Raw genomic sequence first — 21,473 nt, 5'->3', positions numbered from 1 at the left:
GGCTCAAACTTGTAGGGCTGGTAAGAGTGGGACCTGCCCTCGGGTTGAGTCATGGGGCTTTCTCACCTTCTCACCAGGGTTTCTTCTTGCTCAGCTTTGCAGCTGCAGAAAGGGCTGAGGGCACTGAAGCTGACAATGGGAGTGGCTCTGCAAATGGCCCCAGCTGCTACTACTAACTCCTAATCACCTTAGCCTGGGGCCCCAGCGCTGAATGATAAAGTATTTGAAGATCACTTCGATGTCTTGGTATAGCCATGCTTATCTATTAGGTGTATGGGTGGATTAAGCAGGAAGGTTTTGTTAGGATTTCTGTTCTAGCCCACCAGATTGATTAGCTATGTCCAGCCTGTGGGCAGTCATAGAGATGTACTGCTTTCAAGTCTTAAAGACGCATGGATTTCGTGTGTGTGTGTGTGTGTGTGAGACACAGTCTCGCTCTGCCACCCAGGCTGCAGTACCGTAGCATGATCTCAGCTCACTGCAACCTCCGCCTCCTGAGTTCAAGTGATTCTCCTGCCTCAGCCTTGAAAATAACTGGGATTACAGGTGTGCACCACCATGCCTGGCTAAGTTTTGTATTTTTAGTAGAGATGGGCTTTCATCATGTTAGCCAGGCTGGTCTCAAACTCCTGGCCTCAAGCAATCCGCCTGCCTTGGCCTCCCAAAGTGTTGGGATTACAGACGTGAGCCACCGCACCCAGCCAGATTTCATTTCTGATGGTGCGTGATATCAATTTCATCTCAGGAGGTTTGGGGTTCCTGTTCACAGCCTCATCTATAGCTGCTATTAAGGTAAATTGTTGCCTTGGTGCTCTCTGGAGTCTGCCAGATACAAGGGGGCCCGTGCAGATGGACCAGGACCTGGGCTTAAAACTGGGCACAGCTGGGTTCTATGATCCCGAGCAACACATCCACCTCAAGCTTGTCTCTTCCTCAGCAACAAGAGTCTCTCCAATTAAAGTGTCTAGACCAGCAGCATCAGCCTCACTTGGAAACTTGTTAGAGGTGTAAATTCTCAGGCTCTCCCCAGACCTACAGAATCAGGAGCTCTGAGAGGTGTTTTGACAAGCCCTCCAAGTGGTTTCGATGCACGCCGAAGTCTGAGAACCACCGAGCTTCAAGAATCCAAGCTGAAGTCAGCCAGATGCCCTATGCTAAGGGGAAAGGTGGGCTGATAGATGCAGCCTAATCTGACACTGGGTTTTCAACAGAGATTGTAGGTTGTGTTTAAAACACAAACAAGGTGTTGGCTCTGACTCTGCTCTGGGTCAGTCAGCAGGAGACTGGGAGCGGCTGTAATTCGAGGTAGGGGTCTTGGGCTTTGAATTTCATTCTCTTTGATCCTTGAAGACAACATTCTCTGCAGTCTTCATGGCCAACTCCCAAGCCTCAGAAAGAATGAGCGTTGAGCCCATTGTTTTGGATGAAACATTTTCGAAGAACCTAAGGCAGGGAGGGGTTGACAGTGGACCCCAGGTGATGTGGCAGAGGCAGATCTAGGTTTATGGGGCTTGAAGCTTATAAAATTTTAGTGGCTTTTTTTTTTTTTTTTTTTTTTTTTGAGACAGAGTCTTGCTCTGTCACCCAGGCTGGAGTGCACTGGCACGATCTCTGCTCACTGCAACCTCTGCCTCCTGAGTTCCAGTGATTCTCCTGCCTCAGCCTCCCAAGTAGTGGGATTATAGGTGTGCACCACCACACTCGGCTAACTTTTGTATTTTTAGCAGAGATGGGGTTTCACTGTGTTGGCCAGACTGGTCTCGAACTCCTGACCTCAGGTGGTCCACCTGCCTCGGCCTCCCAAAGTGCTGAGATTACAGGCATGAGCCACCACACTGGCCTTTAGCGGTTCTACTGAAGAAAAATAATACAAAATGTATTATGTTCACAGATTTTATAAAAACACATGACCATGTGAACACACTGCTAAGGTGCCCTGAGGGCCTCAGCCTGTCTAAGGAGGGACCCTGAACTTAACGCTCCACTCACCATAACAGTAACCTCGCCTCTCAGTCCAGGAAGGATGTCTGTCCTCTCTCTGGTCCTTTAAACTTTTTCCTGGCTATGGTTGAATCACACCAGTCCAGAAGCTAACAAGACAATTTTTAGCTCCTCTTCCTCTCCTGTCTTTTCTTTTTTGTTACCGTTTACAGCCACTATATATAGTAATATAAATTACCAGGGAAGATTTCTTGCCTTCTTTGCATGGCTCAGAGACAGCTGCACAGTTCCTACATCAATCAGGTTTTTTCTCATGTTGCACTTTTCTTTTTGTTTTGTTTTTTGAGACAGGGTCTCGCTCTGTCACCCAGGCTGGAGTGCAGTGCAGTCATTGCTCACTGCAGCCTCAACCTCCAGGGCCCAGGGATCCTCCCTACTCAGCCTCCCAAGTAGCTGGGACTATAGGTGCTACGCCACCACACCTGGCTAATTAAATTTTTTTTTTTTTTTTTTGGTAGAGACGGGGTCTCATTATATTGCCCAGGCTGGTCTTAAACTCCGTGGCCTCAAGTGATTCTCCAGCCTCGGCCTCCCACAGTGCTGGGATTAGAGGTGTGAGCCACCGCGCCCAGCCTCAATGCCCTTTTCTAACATTTCCAAACCACGGCTGCCTCCCTTCCTCCCTGCTTCTTTCAAACCCACTCCTCCTCCTGCCATTTCAGTACATGGCACCCCCCTTTTTAAGTCAGCCAGATCCAGGACCTTGGAACTCCTCTGTCCCTCCCAACATCAAAAGACAAAATAACTTGGCCAAGGCTGGCGGAAGTGGATGGCGGAACCGGATCTCTGACTCGCAATTTCAAAAGGCACTGAATGGAGAAACCATGCCCTGTGACATGATGGGGAGAGTATTCTGCACTTTTAAAAGCCGGAGAAACCCACCTGGGAGTAGAATGCAGTGTCTCCCCGCACAAGATCCTGAAATTCACAACACACGAGTGGGCACATGAGCGGACTCCACTTTCCACCCTTGGACCTGACATTCCCGACAGCTTGCCAGTGGCATTCTGAAAGGCTCTGGGGGGTACCTGAAGACACTTAAGTGTGACCAGCAGGCCTTCTTGCACTGCGTGGTTCTACTGATGCTTTTTTTTTTTTTCCCCTTCCACTATTTGATTCTTCGGAGCAGTTTTCTCAGATTCGCATTTGGATCCCCACCTCGGTCTGGAAAGCAAAGCCAGCTTTGGAGCAGCTTGCCCTGCAGTCTCCCCTGCCACAGCTCTCCCCACCTTCCTGGGTCCCCTCTGGGGTCTCAGCCATGCTCAGGGGGGCGTCCCTCCAGCTGGCCTCTGCCTACCTGAAGACAGCAGGCTGCCGCTGCTGCCGCTGATGATCTTCCCCTTGCTGCCCATGTTGGCCAGCTTCGAGGTCTTCAGCGTCCCCGTCTCGGTCAGGTCGATGGCGATCTCGCTCAGGCTGCGTGCTGCATGGATTTTGGACTGGAATGGAAAGGGAAGCAGGTCAAAGAAATGACGCTCACCTTGCGGAATGGACAGTCATCCCTCGCCCGCCCCTGCTCACCATCTTGACATTCCGCAAAGGGACTTATCTCCCTGACTGACGTGCAACGTTTTTCTGTTTGCATCCCATGGCCTAATCATTAATCACCAAAACTCTCTGCAAAGAACAGAGGCAGCTCAAGAGCTGCACTGAGGGAGGATATTGTAAGCCTCTGATTCTGTAGGCTGTACTGCATCGTGCTGAAGATAATATCCTGATTTTTAGGAGAACTGACTTAATCTAGTTGAGCCTTATTATTCCCAGCCACGAAACAGGGTAGATGCCACTCACCACCCAGGGGTTGGTTTGGGTCAAAGGAGAGAAAGTGTGGGAAGGGTGTTCCTCCCCTCCCAGCTCCCCTGTCCTCCCCTCTTCCTCCTTGTCTGCCTGGCACACAGCTCTCAGCAAACACTGTGGTTATAATTATTTTGTGCTTAAACAAGGAGGAGAAAATGATTTTCAGCGCTGTGAAAGATGTAAGAGATTTAAACTTCTTAAATAGTTTGCCATGTGGTCATGGAAAGTTTAGCTGATGGAGAAGTGACAGTGGTTCTCCAGCTTGGGCAACATAGCAAGATCCCATCTATACAAAAAAATGAAAAAATTAGCCAGGTGTGGTGGTGCATGCCTGTAGTCCCAGCTACTGGGGAGGCTGAGACAGGAGGATTGCTTGAGCCCAGGGGTTGGAGGCTGCAGTGAGCTGTGATTGCACCATTGCACCCCAGCCTGGGCAACAAAGTGAGACCCTGTCTCTTAAAAAAAAAAAAAAAAAAAAAAAAAAGAGAAATGACAATGACAGCTCTCTAGACCTGCAATCACACGGTGCATGATTGTGGAAAAACTGCTCATTTGGATTGTGGGGTCCCACCAACGAACGTTTGACACAGTGCTTTGCTTGTACTTTGATACCTAAGTCCATGTGCCCAAGTCTTCCTATTATGGTTCAAACGACACCCTCTTTAATCCATGTTGATTGGCTCTATTTGGTTAAAAGTCACAGCAGGTGAGAATAATTAGAAAAAAGGTCTGTGTTCACATTTACATTCCTAAAAGCAGTGGTTTTTAACTTTTTTTTTTTTTTTTTTTGAGACAGAGTCTCAGTCATCCAGGCTGGAGTGCAGTGGCCCAATCTTGACTCACTGCAACCTCTGCCTCCTGGGTTGAAGTGGTTCTCCTGCCTCAGCCTCCTGAGTAGTTGGGATTACAGGTGTCCACCACCACGCCCAGCTAATTTTTGTAATTTTAGTAGAGACGGGGTTTTGCCATGTTGGCCAGGCTGGTCTCAAACTCCTGACCTCAAGTGATCCGCCCGCCGCAGCCTCCCAAAGTGCTGGGATTACAGGCGTAAGCCACTGCACCTGGCTAGAGCAGTGGTTTTTATAAGGCTATCTGCTCCGGTTTCTACTTCGGTAGTGACAATGTGTTTGTATTTCCCATACGTGTGTCCAATGTTTGCTTGTTTTCTTCTTCAGGAAATCAACTTTTTGTGAGTGTGCTGAAGGCAACAGGCTTTGCTAGTACGCGGAACTTCATGAAAACAACTAGAAATGGTGACTTGCTCATCTGTCCTTTCTGTGGCCACTGTCTACAGCACACACATGGGTGGAACTGGGTGAGGTTCACCATTGTAGCTTCCTGCCTGGCTTGTGGAACGCAAGGTCTTTCCCACACAGGAGAAAGCAGGCATGGGGGAAGTGGCGAAGGCCCTGGAGGGGTGTGGACCCACCACTCCTAGATGCCCTGTGGACAGCCTTCCTTCTGTGCCCAGGGGCCCTTACTGTCCAGCCAGGGCTGTCTGAATGCCTGCAGCTCTGCCCTTCGTCTGCCCTCGATGTTGCTGTCCACACTGGCAAGGACAACAACTTCCGACCTCAAGTTAACACGATGAAAGTCTGTGGGCCGGAGGAAACACTGAGACGTGGCGCTTGTTTTCTTCACCTGGTGTGAACTGTCTTCCTCCTCCTCCTCCTCCTCCTCCTCCCTACCCCGTAGGCCTTTCCTCGACTTATGCTTCCTTCCTAACCTCAACTTTTTTCCTTGCATTCAGACCGAAGTTGACTTCCTCAGGCGAATTTCCTTGTTCATAAAACAATCCTGGCTGCCAGGCCCTCGAAGGATTTTTGGCTTGCCGCAGAAGGAAGGAAAAGGGCCTTTTATTTCATTTTGACACAGCCTATCATTTGCACCCATCTGGTTGAGTTTTACCCTCTAAGCAAGCATGGCGAGTACAATCCATGACTTCCTTTCTTTCTGCATCACTCTGTTACAGAGAGCCAGGTTTTAATAAAAAGTAGCCCACTCCCAAACGGTGATGTAACAATAACTCACGAAGGCCTAGACCAATTCAGCGCTGCGTGAAGGGTCTGGGCTCTGAAATCAGAATGAACTGAATTAGAGCTGGGCATGGTGGCTCAAGCCTGTCCATCCCAGCACTTTGGGAGGCCGAGGTGGGTGGATCACTTGAGGCCAGGTATTTGAGACCAGCCCGGCCAACATGGCAAAACCCTGTCTCTACTAAAAATACAAAAATTAGCCGTGCGTGGTGGCACACGCCTGTAGTCCCAGCTACTCCGGAGGCTGAGGCCGGAGAATTGCTTGAACTCAGGAGGCAGAGGTTGCAGTCAGCTGAGATCACGCCACTGCCTGATCTCATTCCAGCCTGGGTGCTAGAGTGAGACTGTCTTAAAAAAAAAAAAAAAAAGACCTGAATTAGAACCTTGGCTCTTCACAGTGAATCACTATTGGACTTTGACCCTTCACCTTCCTGATCCTCAGATCCATTGTAAAATAGAGGTCTTAAAACCCACTTCCCAGAGTTGTGATAACTAAAGTAGATAATTTATGTAAAGGCCATTGCAATAAGAATAGGATCTGCATTAGGGCCTGGCTGTAATTTGCTAACCGAGGTTAGATTGATGGCCCAACCAGATATTTTGGGGACCTCATTAATCACATGAAAAACTTGTCCCCCTTGTCATACCAGAACTCTTGCCACACATCATTCTTAAAACAAAAATATGAGATCAAAAGGCATTCTTCCTAAAGGAGACTAGATTCCTGGAAGCTTTTGGAAACTACTGGATTTTTTTTTTTTTTTTTTTTTTGAGACGGTTTCACACTGTTGTCCAGGCTGGTGGAGTGTGGTGGTAAGATCTCAGCTCACTGCAACCTCTGCTCCTGGGTTCAAGCGATTCTCCTGCCTCAGCCTCCCGAGTAGCTGGGACTACACTTGTGGGCCACCACGCCCGGCTATTTTTAGTAGATACAGGGTTTTGCCATGTTGGCCAGGCTGGTGTCAAACCCCTGATCTTAGGTGATCTGCCCGACTCAGCCTCCCAAAGTGCTGGGATTACAGGCATGAGCCACTGCGCCCGGCCCGGATTCTTTCTAGAATGGAAATATCACAGCGACCTAACAGACTCAGTGGAGAGAGGACCAGGAGGACACGGGCGTTGTCAGGGAGAGTCTCTCTTTGCAAAGTCAGGTCTCTGGGCTGACCTTAAGGAGTCCCCGGACTCCGGAACGTTTTGCTCTGGGAGTCTTGCCTGACAGACGTGACTCAGTCTTCTGACTGATATTGTGGGAACAAAGCTTCAATGTCCCTGTCCCCCTTTGACTCTGCCTTTGACCCGAAATAAAATGGAGAACTGCATCAGGGAGAGAAAAAAAAAGATTAGGAAGAAGGAAAGACGTTTGGATTGGGGGCCAATTCAAGAAGTCCCCACTCTGAGTTCAGAGGGAAAAGTGTCTAATGTCAACTCTAAACATTTTGAGTTTTCAAATATTTTCCCGCAAAGTCTCTAAGACATTCCTTGGCTCTGGGCTTCAGAGGCTGCTGGATCTAGCAGACAACATTTCTGATCTCTGGGGTCAGCATAGAAGTTACCAATTATAATTGGTGCCTGTGCGTTCTGAAGGAGCTACAAATAACCAACCAGCACAGCCTCCCTCCGCCCTGTCTTAGATGGTAGAATGGTTTCTGGATGTATATGCATGAAGAGCTGATGGAGGGAGGGAGAGAGGGAGGGAGGGACAGGCAGAGAGAAAGAAGGAGAGATTTCCTTAAATGATTTGCACAGTGACCCTGAAAGAAGAAAAAAACCGGGTGTCAGGGGAGCACCTGAACCCTCATGGCTCCCCACCCTTGCTGACTCAAACCACTAGACCACATTTGTCTCTCTGGGGTTGATAAACCTCATTTGGGAGGCCTGGGCTTTGCTGAAGCTCTTCAGAGAAAGGAATGGTTGGCACGTCCCAGTAGAGTGTGAGCAGTGGCCAGGATGCCAGCCAGAACTGGCTGCCTAGAAATATTACAAAGCTCTCTGTCCCAGCCCTGTTGGCCATCACTCACCCAGAGGCCTTGCTGCCCATCAGAGATGAATCACATCGCTGTTCTATAAAGAATGTTCCGGAAACAGAAAGGTGTTGTAATGTAATTCCCAAAGGGTATGTCATCATCTCCGATTTAATTTGCGGGCCTTTTAGAGAATTTAAACTTTATGCAAGTGTTGGCCAGCGATAGTATGCTAGATTAACAATGACATTAGTAAAAGATGGCACATATTTCCTCAAGCAATTTCACAAACGTGGTGCCATTTGACCAATCACTAATTGAGGTCAGGAATCTCCTTTACTGCTAACTGGGGAAAGCAAAACACCAACGATGAAAGACCCACTCGGGGGTCCCAGAGCTGGAAAACAGAGGCCTCCAATTCCCACATAGAGGGTCGTGATCCTCACCTGTCACTGCAGGCTGGGGAACTGGTTCCTGTGAGAAGTGTGAGGGCTCTAGGGCATCTGTGAGCATGCCAGGCTTCCTGGGAAATGTTCTCCTTCTCCTCCTGGGAGCGTGGGCATTTTCTTCAGTCCCCAAGGGTTACTTTTACAAAAGGGACAGCTGAAACATTCCTAATGCTATGGGCATTTGGTTTTGCCTCCTAAAAGACACGTCTTGTTACTAAGTTATCTACAGTTTTTTTTTTTTTTTCTGAGATGGAGTCTCACTCTGTCAACCAGGCTGGAGTACAGTGGTGTGATCTCAGCTCACTGCAACCTCTGCCTCCTGGGTTCAAGCAATTCTCCTCCCTCAGCCTCCCCAGTGGCTGAGATTACAGGTGCCTGCCACGATGCTTGGCTATTTTTTTGTGTGTGTGTTTTTAGTAAAGACAGGGTTTCCCCATGTTTGCCAGGCTGGTCTCGAACTCCTGACCTCAAGTGATCTGCTCTCCTCGGCCTCCTAAAGTACTGAGATTACAGACGTGAGCCATGGCGCCCAGCCAATAATTTCCTTTTGAGATGTACTTGCTGTGTCAGTGAGTTGACCCGTTAGCCTGTTGAATAACAAGGCTTGCCAACTGCAGAATGAGCCCATCTTCCCAGGTGCAGCGGGAAAGCCATAAGAACAAGCTTCTTGAGATGCTCAAGAGACCCCCTATGCAAAAACTGGCACAGAGAGGAGGAGCTTGAACAGCCAATGCTGTGCTATCCTCATGGCAAGATACGCCTTTTCCTCTTCCCACACTGTGATACAGTGCATGGGGGGTCTGCCCTCAAGGGGAGTTGGCAGTGGGGTTCAGGAGCATTGCCCAATCCCCTAACCCGCACCATCCATCACCCAACCACAGAGGATGAAATTAACGTTCTCAGGTGTCGACCTCCAACTGTTGCCCCTGGACAGCAAAACCCTGACACCCACCCACTGTGTCAATATCAAGCATGAGTCAAAAACACTTTGGCCCCATTTCTTTTGATCTAATCGAGCTTCAAATTCCTGTGCTAGGACTAAGACCCATCACTGCCAGGAGAGCTGCGGAGAATACTCTCATTATTCCCCAAAACAGAAATTCCCCATCCTGCACTCATTCATCCCAGAAAATGACCAAAAAGGGGGTCAGAAAGAAGTAGAGGACAAAATATTTTACAAAGGAGAAAAGGATGGCTTCAGGGGACAGACCCCGATTTAAAACTGAATTATGACTAAAGGGATTGTTTCATTTCTTCCTGTCCTCTTTTCTTCTTTTTTTTTTCTTTTAGTAGAGACGGGGGTCTCACTATGTTGCCCAGGCTGGTCTGGAATTCCTGAGCTCAAGTGATCCTCCTGCCTTGGCCTCCCAAAGCGCTGAGACTACAGATGTGAGCCACTGTGCCCAGTCCTGTCCTCTTTTCTATCTTTCTCTTATCACCTCCCCCTTGACCCCCAACTCGCTCACTCTCCTCTTCCCCAGAAAAAGAGAAACCTCTTAAAATACGGATAAGATGGCAAAAGAGAAAGAACCCTAGAGGGCACCGATTCAGTGACTCTTGTGTCCAGTAAGTGGAGCATCTTGCCACCTTCTCCCAAGAACCCACACGATGGAGGGAAATCCTCCGTAAGTGCTAGAAAGCACCAGCCCAGGGGCCCAGGGTGACCTCAGTTTGTATTCCCCCAGCCCAAGCCAGCAGGATCTTGAGAGAAGCTGCAGGGCCATCTCGGCAGGGCTCTTCCCCTGAGGGAGAATGAATGGGAGTGGCTTGTGGGGGGCTGACAGGGGAGTCTGGGGAGACAGGGCTGGAGGAAGAGGGGGCAGAGTGTTGATATAAGCCCTGTGTGAAGCAAGGAGACGTCATCCTCTCACCCACCAGAAAACGCAGCTGCGTGCCCAGAGTCGGGGGTGGTGACATCTCCTTGGAGGAAGTCTGTTTACCAAGGCCCCAGGCTCTAGGTCTACCTTAGGGAAACAGGGTAGTTGCTTTTTTTTTTTTTTTTTTTAACGTTTCCAGTTTTGCATTAAAAAAAAAAAATGGACTTGGCAGTTGGAACTGCCTGAGGGTTTTCACAGCAATTACCCTAAACAGTTAGGTGGTGTCTATTCCTTGAGAAAGATTACTTTTTTCTTTTCAAAAGGAAGACAGTATACCACTGTTTAAACACCAAAAAGGGCTTGCCTTCACGCTGCTAGAGGATTCTCCTGAGGGCCAAAAGCACAGTGGGAATTCCTCAAAAGGGGCCTACCTGGCTGTAGTCAGCGGCTTGAGCGGCTCTGATGGTGGTCGGAGCCCCCTGGACCAAGATGCATGGAATGTGCCCTCTTGAAGAGCTAGTCTCATCCCTCCCACCTGTAGCCCTAAGAGGCAAGCCTGTACCTGTGCAAGGTATGGACCCGGGCAAGGGACATGGTGCCTCCCCCACCCATCCGATTCTCATTCCTAAACTAAGAGAGGCAGACAATGGCCCGGGCTGCTCTTCAGCTGGCTGAGGGCTTGGTGAAAGGTCTGGTCACTCACCTTACTCTGCTTTCTGTCCAGATAGAACTGATGTTGGCTTATGGCCATAGCCCAGATGGACTTGATCAATGCTGGACATGCATACCACGTGTGCACTGCAATGCCGCTGTGCCCAAACGTCCTCCTTGTCACTGAAGCCCTGGGGAAGCAAGAATCACAAGGTTCAATCCTATTTCTGTTGAGAGAAACCATTTCTCAGTCAACAGCTTCTGTACAGAACCCACTGCATCCTAGAAGCCCTGGCGTAAAGGTGACAGATGAGCTCTCACACACACCTAGGCGCGCACACACACACTCACATGTGCACACACACCTTAGAGTCATTGGCTGGCAAAGGCCACCTTCTGATTTTCTGACTCCCTAGAGTTCAGAATTTGGCCAAGCCTCGGCCTTGTCTGGGATAAGATGGGTCATTCTAGGTCACTGGATGGTCCTTTTTTGATCCTGGACCTGGCACTGGGCCAAGACAAACTTCGCAGACAGTAAAACCTTCAATGATGCTCCCTATGAGACAGGAAACGTGCCTATGGTGGGGATGAGTAAATTATTTTCTAATCACCACAGGCTACAGCGTCCCAGGGAATCGGGACCCCTGACATAACTAACCCAGTGTTCCTTGAAGATGTGGTGATCAATTTCCAATCTATTCAGAGGGCAGGGAGGGTATAAAGAATCAGGAGAGGAAAGGCAGAGAGAAGTGTGCCCAGCCCCAATTCCCCCAACCTCTGTCTATACATTTTATTTTTTTCAGCTGGAGTCTTGCTCTGTCACCCAGGCTGGAGCGTGCTGGCACGATCTCAACTCACTGCAACCTCCACCTCCCAGGTTCAAGCAATTCTGCTTCAGCCTTCTAAGTAGCTGGGATGACAGATGCCCCACCCCCCACCACGTGGGGCTAATTTTTTGTATTTTTAGTAGAGACAGGGTTTCATCAGGCTGGTCTCAAACTCCTGGCCTCAGGTGATCCACCTGCCTCGGCCTCCCAAAGTGCTTGGATTACAGGCATGAGCCACCGCGCCTGGCCCTGTCGATACATTTCTAAACCTACATGGAGTAATCAGACTTTAAAAGTGAAAACGGGAACCGCTGATCTCCATGTAATTCACCACATTCATGGAGTTAGGGGGAGTTACATGGTCATGCTCTTAGTGAAGTATATTTCCTAGGATAGGCAGATTATTTTGCAAAATTTTGCAAATGAAATCTGAGAATGTGTGTCTGCATGTGTGTGTGTGCATGCATGTGAGACAAGTTGATGGGAAGGTGGGCTGGGATTTGGGGCATTTTACCTGGACGTCAGAAACAAAATGTGTGTTCTCAAGACTAACATATCTAATTTGGAAGAAACCTGGGGGTAATCAGGACTTGCAAACAATAACATTTTTTTTCATGGCTGATTTTCCCTTAAAGAAAACAAAGCTGCCAGCAATATCTTACTTTGGGCGGGGGGTGGGGTGGTGGTGGGGCTAAAGATTTAAAGTGGAGTCTTCTTCACTCTCACTTTTAAGGAGAAATTCAGATCTGGTGGTTAATGTTACTGAATCCACACAGGTTTTTTCTCCCTTCGGTTCAAACAAAAGTGAAGGAAAAACAAACAAACAAACAAAAAAAACCCCAGCGAGTGAAAGAGCACACAGTTGAAAATAATTGAAAAAAGGAGCCAGGGAGAGTGAGGGGGAGATCCCTCGCCAGTCTCTCTCAATTTAAAAGAAAACAGGGATCTGTGCTCCCAGCTTGGCTTCCATAGCAGTTGCTGCTCTTGGAAATAAATGAATGGTTTTCCCCCCCACCCTCCCCCGAAAAGCTGAATTAGACAAGAAAAGTATCTTGAAAGGCGGTGCAAGGCTAGGTACCTCCATTTCTCAGGTATCGGGAGGGCGGAAGAGGTAAGTGGCTGGTCAGGTCTGGGTAGTTCCCCGGAGCATCTAAATCAGATACTCAGAGTTCTTCTCCTGCTCTATTATTACTTTATCTCCTCTCCTCATCTTTCGCTTCAAGCCCTATTTTGCCCAAACCGTAGAAGTGAAATATTGGCCCAGCCTGGAGAAGCTCAGGCATGAAGCTAAGCACTGAGTTAGGATGCCCAGGGGGAGAAAGTGCACAGTGCTGTCCAGTGCCCCACAGGTAATGGTGCAATCACACCTGAGCCCATCGGCCCAGAAAGCAGCCTCCGCCCGGAATCATTCCCATCGACTACACTTTGATTAAATGACTGTATCTGGCGCTGCCCATCCTGTTACCGCAGTTCTGACTCCCTTCCTGGCTTGGGGGAGGGGCTGAGCCTGGAATACCAAACTAACATGAGGCCAATCACATTCCTCTTCCCTACCTCAAATAAGCAAGGCCACAAGCAATAGGACGACCCATTCAACTTAAAAAGCACCACGAGGTTCACTTCAAAGTAACTGGAAGAGAGGACTTGCAATGATACCAACATAAAAATAGTAAACACTAGGCCGGGCGCAGTGGCTCACGCTTGTAATCTCAGCACTTTGGGAGGCCGAGGCGGGTGGATCACGAGGTCAGGAGATCGAGACCACGGTGAAACCCTGTCTCTACTAAAAAAAAAAAACAAAAAATTAGCCGGGCGTGGTGGCGGGCGCCTGTAGTCCCAGCTACTCGGAGAGGCTGAGGCAGGAGAATGGCGTGAACCTGGGAAATGGAGCTTGCAGTGAGCCGAGATTGCGCCACTGCACTCCAGCCTGGGCAACAGAGCGAGACTCCGTCTCAAAAAAAAAAAAAAAAAAAAAAAAATATATAGTAAACACTGAGGCAGGTGGATCACGAGGTCAAGAGATTGAGACCATCCTGGCCAACATGATGAAATCCTGTCTCTACTAAAAATACAAAAATTAGCCAGGTGTAGTAAGTCCCAGCTACTTGGGAGGCTGAGGCAGGAGAATTGCTTGAACCTGGAAGGTGGAGGGTGCAGTGATCCGAGATCGCGCCACTGCATTCCTGGGGGACAAAGTGAGACTCTGTCTCAAAAATAAAATAAAATAAACGCTCAAGGCCATGGATACCCCACACCCTGCCTTGATCATTCCATGTTCTATGCGTGTAACACACACTCACACGTGGCTCATTAATACGTGAAATATTAACTTTCAATACAAGAGAAAAAAGGCACCACTAGGACGTGAAAAAGAGAACTGAGCGCAAGAAAGATCTTACAGCTCATAGCTCTGGCTCTGCCACCGTGCTAAATAACTGACCTGAAGCCATTTCCTTTCCTTGTGTGTCTTTAATGCTGAGGTCATCCCGGGTCTCCACCTCTGGCCTCCCTGGGCCTCTCCCCCCATTCCTGCCTGTCTGCAGGCTAACTCAGTGTACTCAGAGCGAGTTTGCCTGGGAGGAGACAGCTCTGCGTCTTCCTCTGGGCTCCTTCAACTCCCACTTCCCTCCAGCCAGACCCTCCCTCATTTCTTTATCCTAATTGAGAAGCCCCCACCTGACATCTATATCCCCCTGAGGGCCCACCACGTGGCTTTAATCCTAGTTATCCCTCCAGGTCCCACTCAGACGTCTCCTTCCTGGTAAGCCTCTACCCTTCCTGACCAGCCAGGCCTTGGTGACCCTGTCCTTCACCCTTCATGGCCCATGACGTCTGGCCCTTCTGTACAGTATAGAGGTAAAGGGCACGAGCTCTGGGGCCAGACCTTCTAGGTTCAAATCCTGCCTCTCCTGTATACTAGCTGCTTGTCGTCTAGAGCAGGTTTCTTTGTTTCTGGTGACACTCCATGAGTTCCTTCTTCTCAGCCAGGTTCCAGGCAGTGGCTCACGCCTGTAATCCCAGCTCTTTGAGAGTCCAAGATGGGATGATTGCTTGAGCTTGGAAATTTGAGACCAGCCTGGGCAACAATGTCAGACCCAGTCTCTCCAAAAAACAAACAAACAAAAAAGCTGGGTATGGTCGTGTGTACCTGTAGTCCCAGCTACTTGGGAGGCTGAGGTGGGAGAATTGCTTGAGCCTGGGAGGTGGAGGCTGCAGTGAGCTATGATCGCACCACTGCATTCCAGCGTGGGCGACAGAATATCTCTTAAAAAAAAAAAAAAGTTCCTTCTTCTGCCTGTCTTCTCAGTTACACTAGAAGACCTTTAAGGAAGAAGACCCTGCCTCCAACTTCCTTCCTTCCCTGCCACAGCACCCGACAAGGACACAGAAGCTTCGCAAGAAACATGACATTGATCACTGCTAATAGGCGACAGGCCCACTGAATAGTCACATATGAGGTCTAGATTCTTTCCTATATCCCTGGGCCTTGGGAAAGAGAATTTAGTAGTACTCACCGATAGGGTGACAGACGCACAGAGAACACGAACACACATGTGCAGATATACGCATGCGTGGTTAAAGGATTTGTCCAAGGTGCCTGGGTGTTCACTGAATTCCCAGCAGAGCACAGGCATGGCAGAGGGTCTGTTCCCTGTGCTCAGCCCCTTAGATTACCCAGCCCCTCATTTTTATCCTATGGAGCATCCCCTTTCTGCATCTGACCCATTGTGGCAAAGTTCATTTCACTCTTTCTGTACTTAAATTTCCCCTCTCTTACATGCCTAAGAACCTGGTCCAATTCAGTTCACCTGGAAAATGAACAGTGAGTTTCTTCTTGGCTGGAATATTATTTTTGAAATCTCCCCGCCCACCCCACTTGGCCTGCACAGATGGATCTGTGCTCCGTGGAGTGGGGCTTCTGGCCACGAAACCCCTTGCAGGGCCCTGAGAAACACCGGATAAAATATTTTTCTGTTAAAGGCTACCATTTTCACCTGACTGCGGAGATGCAGAAGCTCTCAGCTGCTCTCCACTAACTATTCCTGTAGTAACCGTGGTGCTGAGATAAGCTCTTCCCCTACACAGGAGTGGCTGTTTCAGGCAGATTACCCTGGAGGGCAAGCACGGCTTCATTCCTGCCGGGTTATCACGGGCTGCAGGAACAGGGGCTACTGCATGGGTCCAAGCCTTCTCACTGGGCGGGGTAACTCCAAGTCTCCCTCCTGTCCAGAGCTCATGGGGAGGCACCGCAGCTTGTTTTGAGCATCAGAAGCCATGTGTAAGCTGGAATTGGTGCCAAGTCCTCCTTCTAAGCCCAGGGATGGAGCGTCAACAGCGCCTAAAATCCACTTTCGCTCCTCTGTAGAGTCTGATCTTTTTTCTGTCTCCCCAGGGCTACCTTCTTATTGTAAATGTTTCTGGCCTTGTGGAAAGTGATTTCTTAGTTGTCAGGCCTGGTTTTAGGGAATTATGTTGCTGTTTTTGGGGATGCATAAAACTTTAGGTCCAGCGGCAGACAAAGAGAGGAAAACAGTGGGTATGAGCTGCCCAGACCCCGGCCACTCGGGGCTCCCTGCATTCCAACCTGGGGCCCCACTGTCTCGCATCTGACTTAAGAGTACAGGGACTTTTTACAACCCTGGTGCTCTCTGGGGTACGATTTTGGGTGGAGGGAAAAATAATTCATTTCTTTCACATCCACCCACAATATTAACATCCTGAAATTACAGCTCCTGGAATAAAACAATGTAGCACAACTGCTTTGGTGACAAATTCATTTTCGCATTGACTGTCCTGCCTGAAACACTTTTAGAAGCTCTAATGAGGGATTCTTCAGACTCTTCTGTAGCAAAGGTTTCCTATGGGGACTTACTGGTGTGTGTTACACAGTGCTATAAAGCTTCCCTCCAGTGCCCCGGCAGGTAAGACAAACACATACACTGACACACACACACACACACACACACACACACACACGAGCCAGGGACACATATGGCCAGATGAGACGGTCAGGGATTGCTACTTACACACACGTGCGAACCCACTGCATTTATCAACACATGTAATCGAAAAGAAAGTTTCACTGTCTGATTTGAGCTCCATTCCCCAGGAGCCCCCACCCTCGCTCCCCGCTCCAAACTGACCATGAACAACGACAGCCCCAAAATAATATCAATAACACGCCCGGCCGAGAGCCACGCCGTCCCGCAAGAAAAGGACTTTTCAAGCTTACCTGCGTGGGTCATGAACTTCCACGGAAAACTTCTTTTCTCTGAAGTACAGGTTTTCCAACTGTCTCCATTGGAATATCTGGACAGAAAACAGTGTAGTTTAAAACGCAGGAGGGGCTGGTTCCTGGGCCATCTTCCCCTCTCTGCTGGTTAACTTTCGACAGCTGGCAGTTTCCTTATCAAAGCAGAGACCGTAGTTTGTGCCTCCTCCGCCTCTTGCTTGACACACACACACACACACACACACACACACACACACACACACACACACACGCAGCTCTCCAGTTCAAAACCAGGCAACGTGGGTGTGGATTTTCCTGCAGGTTCCTTAACTGGAACAAAACAAGTTCTTTTCAAGTTCTCCGCCTTTGGTCGGCCTTTGTTGGTTTGGTCGTGGCAGTCCCCAGCTTGGCAGACTTTTCCCTTCCAGGAGAGGGAGGAGAGGTGGAGACCAGGGAGAGGGACCCAGCAGGGAAGGCGGCGGGTGAGGGGAGAGCAGCGAGAGGAGCGAGCGCTCAGGAGGGAGCGGTAGCCATCTGCGTGGAGTGCTGAACTGAGCTTCCTCCCCTCCAGTGCTGAAATGGGAAGGCGTTCAAATTCCCAGCCTCCCATCGGGACTACACTTCCTGCTCACTAATGTGTAAGAGCCTTGCAAAGGGCGGAGGAGGCTGGGACCTTATTTCGGGGGCCGGCAACTCAAGATCACAGTGTGAGCCTGTCAAGCCCATTCTTCTTGCTGCAGCACAAAGAAAACCAAGAGTTCTGTCGCCCAGAAGGACGCTGCAGCCAGAGTCTCTCCCTCGAGCTTGGCCAGGGAGGGTGAGAAGTGGAATGAAGGGGCCCTGGCGGTCATTCCTCCTTCGGACCAGTGAGCTCGTTAACTAAGAAGCCGACTGTAATGTTTGGAAGTAATTAGGGCTGCATCCAATTGCTCCAGGAATGGGGTTCCTTTCATTGGATGAAAAAGAAAGTTACTTTAACCCTCTGGGAAATATCACAGGAGGTTCAACTTGTGTGCACACACATTTGTATTAATATTTGATGGTTACTGCATCACCTTCCGTATACTGGGAATTTCAGTTTATTTTGCAGAAAGAAGGGGTAAAGCAGGAATCTTGCTCTTGTCTTTCTGCGGGGAACACCTTCCCCGGGCTCCCCCCTTTCTCTGGCCACTGAGTTAAATGCTTTTCAGGGTCTTACCCCAGACTCCTCGGACCTGACGCTCCTGACCCTCTCTGACCTGCTCATGTTCTGTCCACCTTAGAGACGTGATGGCCATTTCCTGTGTCTGACCCACCCTGTCTTCCCAGGCTAGGCACACTGCTAGTCAACAGTTGGCCGGTGGACCCAGCACCCCATATAAACTGGGCTGGGATAAAAAGTGCTTCTGGAATGGCCACATTCTTTTATCCTCACGATCTGCTCTCTGGAATTTTACAATTATTTTGTCTGCATAAGTACTGGGAAGGAGAATATCTATTACCTCTTATTACAGAGTTGCCTCTTTTGTCCCCAGCTCAGAGTGCACTTCACTCTGCAGCCCAAGGAAATTGTATTTTTCTTTCTTGTTAAGCATCAACTCCAGGTGGGTGGAGAGACACTGCAAGGAAAGCAAATGGCCCAAAGCCCTATATTGGCCGACAGCTTTGTGCCAGAGATTCAACAGCGCCTTAGCGGAGTCTATTACTAAAATACACAGACCCAGGTCTCATGGTCCTGTCTGATGCTTGGCCACTATAAATCCTTCCATGAAAACACCCAAATTTCCTCCCTGGTCCCCAGGTATTATATATTCAGAGACATGCCACTTGAACTTAGCCAGAGCTACAAAAATACCAGAATGAACAGGTTCCACGACATCGGCCTCATAGCCTGGGGGCAGTACACTGAGCAAAGTGGTCAGGCAGGCAGGCTTTGTGGTCTGACTACATCTGTTTGAATCCAAGCTCCACTGCTTTTTTTTTGAGACAGACTCTCGCTGTGTCCCCTAGGCTGGAGTGCAGTGTCATGATCCCGGCTCACTGCAACCTCTGCCTCTCGGGTTCAAGCGATTCTTGTGCCTCAACCTTCCGAGTAGCTGGGATTACAGGAGTATGCCACCAAACCTGGATAATTTTTGTATTTTTTAGTAGAGATGGGGTTTTGCCATGTTGGGCAGGCTGGTCTCCCACTCCTGGCCTCAAGTGATCCGCCCGCCTTGGCCTCCCAAAATTTTGGGATTACAGGCGTCAGCCACTGTGCCCAACTCAGGCTCTAAGCTGCTGAACCTGACACAAGTTACAGCATTTCCTTTAGCCTCAGTTTTCCCTTTGTAAAATGGCAAAAATGACCCCTTTAAGGTGGATCTCAGCAGCCACAGATCGTAGCACAGTAGCAGCACAAAGTGACCTTAGATGTTACTATGAATCTCAAATGCTCTTACTTCTCCCAAATCCTGGCAGATTAAAATACAACAACTCCAGACCAACCAGAATCATTATTTTCTTAGATTTCCTAACTCAAGCCCTAAGTTTTGGATTTAGCAAAAAAATTATTATGTGTGTGCTGCAAATCCTTAAATACAGAGAATTTTTCTCCCGGTGCCGCTCCCCTCCTCTCAGGTAAGGGATGTGGATGGTACTTCAATGAAAGGGTCCTGTTGGCTGCATCCCACGGGGGTCCCTCAGCCCCTATCCTGCACCCGCCTTGCTTAGGCAAAGTGAAGTCTTGAACAGGGTTGGCCTTCTGGGTGTGCGACCTGAGGGTGCTTTGCTCAGAAGGTCCTTGGCTTGACTTCCTGCTCTGCTGTTGACATCTTGAAATTCCTAGTAGGTTTTTTTTTCTTTCTTTATATCTTTATTCTTTTTTTTTGTCTTGTTGCTATATGCTTTTTAAAAAATTAATTTCCATAGGGTTTTGGGGAACAGGTGGTATTTGGTTAATGAGTAAGTTCCTTAGTGGTGATTTGTGAGATTTTGGTGTGCCCATCCCCCGAGCAGTGTACACTGAACCCACCCAATGGGCTTGATCAAGGGGCTCTGCATTTCCATTTTGCACTGGGCCCTGCTCATTGTGGACTTGATCCTGGCCTTAGGTCCTGGCATGTACTGGTGCTGGCAGGCTCTGTGGGGTAAGGTGCCTGCCAGCCTAATGGGCAGGCCCGGGAGGTGGGACCCACAAGCCCTCCGAGAGAAGGAAAGAAAGCAGAACCAGGTGTGAGCACGCTTGAGAAACCCCCTCTGCCTTTCATGGGAAGCCCCCTCCACGCCCGACGAAGAACCCCAGAGCAGAATGCTCCGAGGGGTTGTTTGCCTAGCAACTCCTCTCTCTCCCATTCCATGCAAAATAAAACACAAACCAAGCTTTGCTTTAAGTGCTCCCTGATGCGGTTCAGCGTGGAGAACCGCACGTCTGCCAAAGGGCCCGAACAAAACCATCTGGACTCTGCTGCATGGCCCCGTCTGTGGCTGCTGTAGATGCCCGTGGGAAGGCCCTGCCTCCAGCTTCTGCCCTTGGCTGTGAACCCTGGAGTCCTGGCTCTCAGGCATATCCCTGGGATGATGCACTAGACATTTTTGTAGCAAGGTGCAGAACCATGGATTCCCCCTGATGCTTGCTTTAAGCATGAATTTTTGTTTTGCAAATGCAATCCTGGGAAGGAAGGGTAAGTGTGAGGTGAAGGGATGGGTGGTTTTCAGGATCAGATTATTGCATTGAGACATTAGAAGGGCCCAGGAACAGGCTGGGTACGGTGGCTCATGCCTGGAATCCCAGCACTTTGGGAGGCTGAGGTGGGCAGATCACTTGAGGTCAGGAACTCGAGACCAGCCTGGGCCAACATGGTGAAACTCCATCTCTGCGAAAAATACAAAATTTAGCTGGGTGTAGTGGTGGGCGCCTGTAGTCCCAGCTACTCGTGAGGCTGAGGCAAGAGAATCATTAGAACCCGGGAGGCAGAGGTTGCAGTGAGCCAGGATCACGCCACTGTACTCCAGCCTGGGCAACATAGCAAGACTCCTTCTTAAAACAAACAAACAAACAAACAAACACAAAAGCAAAAGGGTCCCAGGAACAGAAGAGGAGGTTGCATGTCAGAACAGTAGCCTGATCCTTTTCTCTTCACTTAGGAGGAAGGGGGTGAGCTAGAGAGCAGGAATATGAGGGCAGTAGAGACCAGGAGGGTGGAAGCAGCTGCCCCTTGCCCAGGGCTGGGGTGCAGCTTGCTGGAAAGGCATCATGTTCTTCATGGGGTCTGGGGCATTTCTGCCCATGGGCCCTTGTGCCCATGGCTTAGAGGCCCTGCCTGTTAAATACCTACTCTGAGGCCGGCAGAGCAAACACAACAATCAAATCAACAAACAGGAGATGCTCCACCTTGCCTCCCCTTTGTAAACAGGGTAAGGTGGACTCTCACTGAGCTGGTTTTGGGGCAGCCTCGATGGTCTGCGCCACCACAGGGGAGCCTCCCGAGCTTGCGCTAGCTCGGTGCAGCCGTCATAACCCAACACCATGTAAAGCTGCCAACACGCTCTGCCCCTCTGCATAAAAACACAGCAGGCACCCATAATGATCATCACAGGATGACTGGGCGGGTTCCCTTAGGGATCTGTGTAATTCCTATGGCCAATTATACCCAAGGAGCTAATTAAAAAGCTAAAATACGCAGTTCTACCAATAATCAAAGAAGGTATTAATTCATACCTATTAAATCAAGGGGTTTCTAG

General features: G+C 49.3%; 1 protein-coding gene across 7 annotated transcripts in view; it reads right to left on the bottom strand.

The window, feature by feature from the left end:
- The window catches only part of FRMD4A (FERM domain containing 4A), a 695,719-nt gene that overhangs the window by 44,607 nt on the left and 629,639 nt on the right, over nt 1–21,473 (bottom strand). For all 7 annotated transcript variants that reach the window (XM_055296556.2, XM_055296557.2, XM_055296555.2 and 4 more), the window contains 3 exons: nt 16,773–16,849; nt 10,765–10,903; nt 3,299–3,440 (listed from right to left, as the gene is read on the bottom strand). In XM_055296556.2, coding sequence (XP_055152531.1) covers nt 3,299–3,440; nt 10,765–10,903; nt 16,773–16,849 — 358 coding nt within the window. The remainder of the gene's footprint in view (nt 1–3,298; nt 3,441–10,764; nt 10,904–16,772; nt 16,850–21,473) is intronic.

The sequence above is a fragment of the Symphalangus syndactylus genome, chromosome 10 (assembly GCF_028878055.3).
Source record: "Symphalangus syndactylus isolate Jambi chromosome 10, NHGRI_mSymSyn1-v2.1_pri, whole genome shotgun sequence".
NCBI lineage: Eukaryota > Metazoa > Chordata > Mammalia > Primates > Hylobatidae > Symphalangus > Symphalangus syndactylus.
This window is presented reverse-complemented; position numbering and strand designations above follow the sequence as displayed.